The sequence below is a fragment of the Nicotiana sylvestris genome, chromosome 1 (assembly GCF_000393655.2).
Source record: "Nicotiana sylvestris chromosome 1, ASM39365v2, whole genome shotgun sequence".
NCBI classification, from domain to species: Eukaryota; Viridiplantae; Streptophyta; class Magnoliopsida; order Solanales; family Solanaceae; genus Nicotiana; species Nicotiana sylvestris.
In genome coordinates this window covers 167,399,262-167,407,592 of record NC_091057.1, presented here as the reverse complement: position 1 = coordinate 167,407,592, position 8,331 = coordinate 167,399,262, and the positions used below count along the sequence as shown (strand labels likewise).

Here is an 8,331-nt window from a genome sequence, read left to right as displayed (position 1 = left end):
TAAATTGGAGGTGAATTCTAAAAGAAAAGCGATGTTTGAGGCTTGAGTTGGCCGTGGAAGTTCGAGGTAAGTGTTGGGTCTAACCTTAGTTTGAGGGAATAGGTATTGTGCTTTATTTGCTATGTGCTAGTGTAGTGTATGACGTATAGGTGTGGTGACGAGTACCTATACGTCGTTGTCGAGCATGCCCGTAAGTTAAATTGTAATCATTGTATTTCTTAATAAGTACTACAATTGCCTAAATTGTTGATTCTCTGTGTTGAGCAAGACTTATGATTATCTTGAGGTATTTGTTTATTGTTGAGCATTGGCTCCAGTTGAGGTTTTGTTTGTGAAGTTAAGTGTTGGTACAAGTTTGGTTATAGCTGATTTCCTTTGTCGGGACGTATTTATTTCTTACTGTTGATTCCCTTGTCGGGATGTGTTTATTCTTGTTGTTGATTTCCTTACCGGGATGTTGTTGTTGCTATTGTTTGGGTGAGGAAAGAGAGATAAAGCACGAAGGGTGATGCCGCGCATATTCGTATTTATGCATATCGTGAGGAAAGAGTGATAAAGCACGAAAGGTGATGTTGTGTACATTTTTATTGATATTGATGTACATGGTGAGGAAGAGAGATAAAGCACGAAGGGTGATGCCGTGCACATTTCTAATATTTACATGGTGAGGAAGAGAGATAAAACACGAAGGGTGATGTCGTGCACATTTTTATTACTTGATTGCATTGGTGAGATTTGAGAGTAAAAACACGAAGGGTGATGCCGTGCACTTATTGCCTGTTCATTTTGATTTCTTGCTGTTTCAGTTCAATTAGCTTAATTATCTTATTCCACTATTACTGTGATTTTTTACGTTGGTATTTCCCCCATAACATGTTACCCATCCCCCATTACTTTTGAATTGCTTCTATTATTGTTATTCTGCTAGGTACTGTTTAACTGCAGGTTATGTTAATTGTTGTGTCCTAGCCTCGTCACTACTTTGTCGAGGTTAGGCTCGACACTTACCAGCACATGTGGTCGGTTGTGCTGATGCTACACTCTGCGCTCTTTTGTGCAGATCCCGGTACTGGAGCATACGGACCTTAACTAGGGGTTGTTGCCTTCAGTCCATCAGGAGACCCGAGGTAGTCATGCAAGCGTCCGCAGGCCTTGACGTCCCCTTCCTATCTAGTTTTCTTCTGTTCTTTACTATTTCAGAGACAGACATATATTTACTTTGTTCGGACCCTATTTGTAGTATTCTTAGATAGTCCGTGAGATTGTGACACCAGTTCTGGGTGGTTATGTTTATGGATTCGCATTGGTATTAGTTTAAATGTGAATTTCTTTCTTCCGCATTATTATTTTCCGCTGTTTATGATATGTTGACTTGAAATTATTAAGGGGTTAAAAATAGGGGAAAAAAAGTAAATTAATCGGAATAGTTGGCTTGCCTAGCTTTCACTAGTAGGCGCTATCACGACTCCCGATAATGAGAAATTCGGGTCGTAACAATGACTTGTACTATTTTTTTACAACTGGTTGAAGAACAATTAGTCTTAAGCACAGATCTGGAGCAGGAAACAAAAAATCAATTGGCTTCTAAAGGTAAAAATGTAATTTCATCTTGGTTTGCTCATTTGTGGCTTTCTGGGGTTCAAACATAAAAACATAAAGACTCTCACCTACTAATTGAGACAAGATTTATCAAGCAATTTCCATCCTCCAAGGGAGTTAAAAAAAGGTAAAAGAAGAAATACCACCTACCACAAAATACACACAACTCAAAAAAGGAATTATTACTTTATCGAATATTTGAGTAACCAAACTTTTATTAACATAAATTGACTACTCTTGAAATATTTTTCGAAAATGAACAAGTTGATTTGGCGTATGGAAAATAAAATTTCTTACTCAAAATTTCATAAAAGAGAGGCCTATATACTATTGAAATAATTATATGGCAATTGTATTTGATGCCCAATCGGGCTAATCCATGCAAAGAGGGGTGTGCTCTACCCGGGAGGTTGTAATGGGGCGGAAAGCACTCATTAATCTTTAACCAAAAGTATCAGATTTGAGTCTGTCATTGGTAGAAAATATTTTACTCCAAAATAAAATTTTCTAGCACGAATTCAAATTAGTCGAGTCCCAATATGGATACCTGATATCGACAAGGATAAAAAAGGCATGCCACAAGGTAAAAATGTTTGGTTAGAAAATTGAAAATTAAGGGACCAATTTTGCAAGATCACTCAAATAAATGTGTCGATTTGTATATTAAAGTCAATAGTATATGATGACTAAAAGAGCAAATGTCAAATGCACAACTACCCCCTCAAAACAAAAGTAATCCTCAACAACCCTTTGATGGCTTGAAGCTAAAAAATTGAGAGGCAAAAGGTGGTTGGTGAAGCGCTAATGACACTGACATTGTAGGACTCCTTATATGTGCTTAAGCCTAACGTGCACCCGCCCCCCAACCCCAGCAGTCTTCAATCTACCTACCGTCTCTACCATTTTCTTATAGTAGTTGAAAATTTCTAACTTTGAGAAAACAAGCCAAAGTTTTGTTTCTAAGAACACAAAGGGAGTGAAATTTTTTGCAGCAATGGCACAGATTAGCAGCATGGGGCAAGGGATACGGACCCCTAATCTTAATTCCTATCTTCCTAAAACCCAAAAGGTTCCTCTTTTTTCGCATTCTATCTTCATTGGATCAAAGAAAATAACCCAAAATTCAGCAAAATCTTTGTGGGTGTCCAAGGAAGATTCAGTTCTGAGGGTGGCAAAGTCACCTTTTAGGATTTCTGCATCAGTGGTCACTGCACAGAAGCCCAACGAGATTGTGCTGCAACCCATCAAAGATATATCAGGCACTGTTAAATTGCCTGGTTCTAAATCCCTTTCCAATCGTATTCTCCTTCTTGCTGCCCTTTCTGAGGTAAAGTTGCCAACTTTTTCTTCTTTTTTTTATTTCTTTTGTTTTTGAGTTTGATTGGTGGATGCTGCGTTGTGGATTGCAATATCTTTGATGGGTTGTGGACTTAATTGACTTGAAGATTTGGTCTTTTTCTCTTTGGTATAGTTAGTTGAATGTGCAAGTGTGTTCATGGTGTGTTTGGTCTTTTATTTGGCATCTGGTAAACATTAGGACTACTTTTTCTATGGAGGAAATGTTTCTCTTAGAAGATTACTTTCTTGATCATTTTCTAGTGTTTGGTTGGGTATAAAAATTGGTGAAAAGTTGGTGAACCATGGTTATTGTATATAGTTTAGGATAGGGCGTGGTCGCGTGGAGTAATGTTTTGGTGATATTTTTTGGTAGTAAAAGTTGACAACAATGTCTAAGCAGTGATTGAAACAATCAAAATTAGATAAGAGTTGGGATATTTACAAAGGAAAATGCCCATTTTGGTGGAAACAATTGAGGAAAACCTTTTGGTAATCAAATACTGTAATAAACATTTTCATTGTGAAAGGGAGCAAAGGGTTGAAACTTGAAAGCAACGGTTTACTCTTGGTATAGAAAGGGTTGAAACTTGAAAGCAACGGTTTACTCTTGGTATAGGCTGTCCTAATCAACTGGGAACTCTCTTTCCAAACTGAAGGTGACCTGAACAACTGATACAGTATAATAAACAAATAGACAACCGTCAACCTCTTTAAGCTGCATAAGACGATCATTTTATCCATGTTTCTTTGTTCTTTAATTGTCGTGTGACATTTTCATTCTTTCGTATTCTTGATATACATTATTTACAACCTTGTGCTTCCATTACATGTCACTCGCACTTGAATTTCAGGGAAGGACTGTTGTTGATAATTTACTGAGTAGTGATGACATTCATTACATGCTTGGCGCGTTGAAAACACTTGGACTTCATGTAGAAGATGACAATGAAAACCAACGAGCAATCGTGGAAGGTTGTGGTGGGCAGTTTCCTGTCGGCAAGAAGTCTGAGGAAGAAATCCAACTATTCCTTGGAAATGCAGGAACAGCAATGCGGCCATTGACGGCAGCAGTTACTGTAGCTGGTGGACATTCTAGGTATTCAAATCGTTCCTTCTCCGTACTTCTTTTGGTTTTTGTCTCTCTTTGCTTTCCTTTTTTTTCTTCTTTGGTTTTGTTTCTTTGTGTTTTTTGTTTTGGAGGTTGTTGCTTTTGAAGCCATTTTGATAGTCTTCATGAATTGTGTTTAGGTATTGGTGGCAAAAGTTTTTGAAATGTACATTGATAATTTAATCTGTTTTTTGTTGAGATAATGGTTGCCGCTTGGTGATTAATAGATGTCAGTTAGGTTTTCAAAGGTCATGTGTTTTACCATCTTTCAAATACTTCTTAGTGGAACTTGCTTCTTTTTTGGGTCTAGAAAATGTTACCTCAAGTAGTAACTCCATGAATAGTTTATGTTCTACAGATATGTACTTGATGGAGTCCCTAGGATGAGAGAGAGACCGATTGGTGATTTGGTTGATGGTCTTAAGCAGCTTGGCGCAGAGGTTGATTGTTTCCTTGGTACAAATTGTCCCCCAGTTCGGATAGTCAGCAAGGGAGGTCTTCCTGGAGGGAAGGTGAGGATGATAATTTTGTTATGTCCGCATGTATAATGTTAGTAAATGATAGCCTGTTGTCTTAAACTGTAGGAATGGTACTATCGAAATAATGAATTAACCTGTAAAAGCAATGATGTATTTGCTTGAAAGTTAAATACCGAAAGATGCCTCTCATGACTCATCAGTTGGATACAATGAGTTACCGATGTATTTAGATACAATTTTTCCCTGTGTGTCTTGCGGGGACTTCTATTATTCCTATTGTATCATATCTCAATTTTATGATGTTCCTATGCCAAAAATAGATCTAATTAGTATACTGTATACTATCATGAAATAAAAAGGGGAGTTTTTAAGCTCAATATTTGAATTAATATTGTTTGAACACTTCTATTTATTTATTTGAATTTGAATTATGTGGATTGCCTCATCTAAAAACTTAATGTGATAGAGAGATGACACTTGTATTTATTAAATATTTAATTGTCTTAACTTGCTTTCTCACATACAACCTGATTTTTTTTCTTGGCCAAGCACATGGGAAATACTTTTTTCACAATGAGTGACGGTAAGACTTGAACCCAAAACCTCATCCTAATATTGAATTATGTGAACAGCCTCACCTAAAAAGCTTAAGCTACAAGAGAGGGGACACTTCTATTTCATTTAATTGTGTCTTAACAGATACATTTTCTTTCCATCTGAGTTTTCATTTTCTTTCGTTTTGTTTTTATTTTGTAGAACTACTGAACATTTTAACAAACAAGGCAACTCCAGTTTCTATCCACTTAACAAGAAGTCCTAAACGCGAAAGGCAGAGTGTAAAAACTTTCAAGTAACTTGTGGTCCCCTTTATTTTGGCTTTGTTTCCTCCAAAAGTCTGTTGCCCCCTCCATTTGATCTCTTTCACATCCCTTGCTACTGCTACTAAATTAAAGATAGATTCTGCAATCGTTTCTTAACATCATATTGATGAATCATAATTCATATGTTGTCTGTGGTTCACTACTCAGATATAATATTACCAACTTACTTAGTTCTTGCTAAGTTACACTCCCTTTCTATCTATCAGGTAAAGCTCTCTGGATCTATTAGCAGCCAATACCTGACTGCTTTGCTGATGGCTGCTCCTCTGGCTCTTGGAGATGTGGAGATTGAAATAATTGACAAACTAATTTCTGTACCTTATGTTGAAATGACACTGAAGTTGATGGAGCGATTTGGTGTCTCTGTGGAGCACACTAGTAGCTGGGATAAATTCTTGGTTCGAGGAGGTCAGAAGTACAAGTAAGTCAGTTTTCATGCTGTGTCGATAATATGGTTCCACGGACCGATGAAACTAACAATTACACAAATATCATAGGTCTCCTGGAAAAGCATATGTTGAAGGAGATGCCTCAAGTGCTAGCTACTTTTTGGCGGGTGCAGCTGTCACAGGTGGAACTGTCACTGTTGAAGGTTGTGGAACAAGCAGTTTACAGGTATGATATTTTTGTACAAGTACTAAAAAGTAAGAGTTGGATAGCGCGTGGCCTACATCTTAGTCTATGACTGCATAAGGATGATATACATTATTTTTATATTTTCTAACTAGGGTCTTACTCTGGATCTTTATATTTCCTTTGTGAAGGGGGATGTTAAGTTTGCTGAGGTCCTCGAAAAGATGGGGGCAGAAGTTACATGGACAGAGAACAGTGTCATGGTTAAAGGACCTCCAAGGAACTCTTCTGGAATGAAACATTTGCGGGCTGTTGACGTTAACATGAACAAAATGCCAGATGTTGCCATGACTCTTGCTGTAGTTGCACTTTTTGCTGATGGTCCTACTGCCATAAGAGATGGTATGCCTAACCTTGTTTCCTGGGAAATCAAATCTAATTGAAGTTCTTTTTAAGATATAATTCTTAGATGATTGGAACCTGGGGCACTATTCTTCAATATGAAAGTATTTCCCTGCATGATGAGTTAAAATACCGTGATAACCTGACTAAAATGTGCAAATAGGTTTCTCTAGGTAGTTTAAGGGGTCTGAGGAGAAGGGAAGAAAATTGACCTAGCCTTGGCAATTTTCTGTCCTGTTAATTCTATCCTAATAGGAATGGCTCTCTGCCTCACCATCTCTGGGTTGCTACAGAAACTTTGATATATGTTTGTTGTCCTTTGTTATGTTACCTCTTTGATATACTTGAGATTTAATATGGCATGCATCATGGAATTTTTCTAGATAGATTTGCTTTTTCCTCTTAAAATTTGGTGTTTATGATGGTTAAATGCCTATTGGGAAGCTGAGGGAGAAAAGAAAAAGAAAACATCGTTTAATATCATCATCATGTTAACCATTTTGCTCAATCTGGGTTGCTGAATTTCTTGAATTGAAATTTGAAATGCCTCCATGAAACACGGAACTGTCAGATAGTGTTCTTGTTGAGTCGGCAATGTGCTATATTACATGGACCTGGGTTTGGGTGGGTATCAGATGTAGTGGTGTATCCTTAACTTTTAGGCTCGATTGAGTATCATGTTTCTCCATATTACGAGTAGGGTTTGCCGAGTCTCAATATCTTTCTAGTGGGAAGTAGGTGTTTATAGTTTGTCATTGATGTATATGGGAAATCAGAAACAACAGTACATATTGAACTGTTTGAAGACCTTACGAGAATAAAGAATTTTGTTGGAATGAATTGTGGGGTCATAAAGCATGGGTTAAAGTGTTGCGGATTTTCATTTGAGCTGAGCATTTTTGTGATATTATTTTCCTCACTTTCTTTCTTTATTGTGCTATACTTCTTACATACTCCTCTTTTCTCTGGTCAGTTGCTAGCTGGAGAGTTAAGGAAACTGAGCGGATGATTGCCATATGTACCGAACTTAGGAAGGTAAGCTTCTTAGCTGGTTTCATGGCACTTGCAGCTAACAAGCCTAGTGTAGTCTTGAAGAAGTTCTCTTTGAAATTTCATTCCATCAATTATTTTGTTTTTCTTAGTCTTGACATTTTGGATGAAATTTCAGTTGGGTGCAACAGTTGTAGAAGGGTCAGACTACTGCATAATCACTCCACCTGAAAAGTTAAACGTAACGGAAATTGATACATATGATGATCACAGAATGGCCATGGCTTTCTCTCTTGCTGCTTGTGCAGATGTTCCAGTCACCATTAAGGACCCCGGTTGTACTCGCAAAACCTTCCCCAACTACTTTGACGTTCTCCAGCAGTACTCCAAGCATTAAACCACCTCCCATTAAGAATTTTGAAAAAGGGAGACTATGCACCAGTTTGACAACAATGGTGTCCATACCGGAAAAGAAAAGCTTTGATCCAAGCTTTCAACTCCTTTTGATTTGTCATGTGATGATGATGTTCATTGTATTTGTTGAAGTTGAGCTGCTTTCTTTTGTCCAGAAGACATGTATGTGTACTATAGAGTTAAGATGAACTAGCATGGTGCTGTATAAGAAGTAAGTACTATTTTGAACATGAGGGACACAATTACCTTTATCTTTGTTAAAAATCGATTGAATTTAAATGAGAATGTGATTCAGTAATTTTTCTCCAGCTACAGAGTACAGACTATATAGCCAGCCTAGTGATGCTACTTCATTATATGCACTAAACTTTCTGTGGTGTTCCTAAGATGCTCTGCTGCTAACAAAATTAGTATAATATAAACAAAATTAGTATAACTAGAAGACTATTGATGAAAAATGAATTTTAGAGATGGTAACATATTGTAAAATAAAGTTGAACAAATATAAGAGAGATAAACCAGAGATGTAGAGAAGCTTTTAATCAAA

The 8,331-nt window shown here is 37.2% G+C and overlaps 1 protein-coding gene across 1 annotated transcript; it reads left to right on the top strand.

Moving 5' to 3' along the window:
• Positions 1-2,359: 2,359 nt before the first annotated feature.
• LOC104247731 (3-phosphoshikimate 1-carboxyvinyltransferase 1, chloroplastic) lies at positions 2,360-8,092 on the top strand. Its single transcript, XM_009803816.2, has 8 exons — positions 2,360-2,926; positions 3,789-4,033; positions 4,404-4,557; positions 5,612-5,826; positions 5,903-6,020; positions 6,170-6,380; positions 7,354-7,415; positions 7,549-8,092. The coding sequence occupies exons 1-8, from the start codon at positions 2,594-2,596 to the stop codon at positions 7,765-7,767; spliced, it is 1,557 nt and encodes a 518-aa protein (XP_009802118.1). The 5' UTR covers positions 2,360-2,593; the 3' UTR covers positions 7,768-8,092.
• The last annotated feature ends 239 nt before the right edge of the window (positions 8,093-8,331 follow it).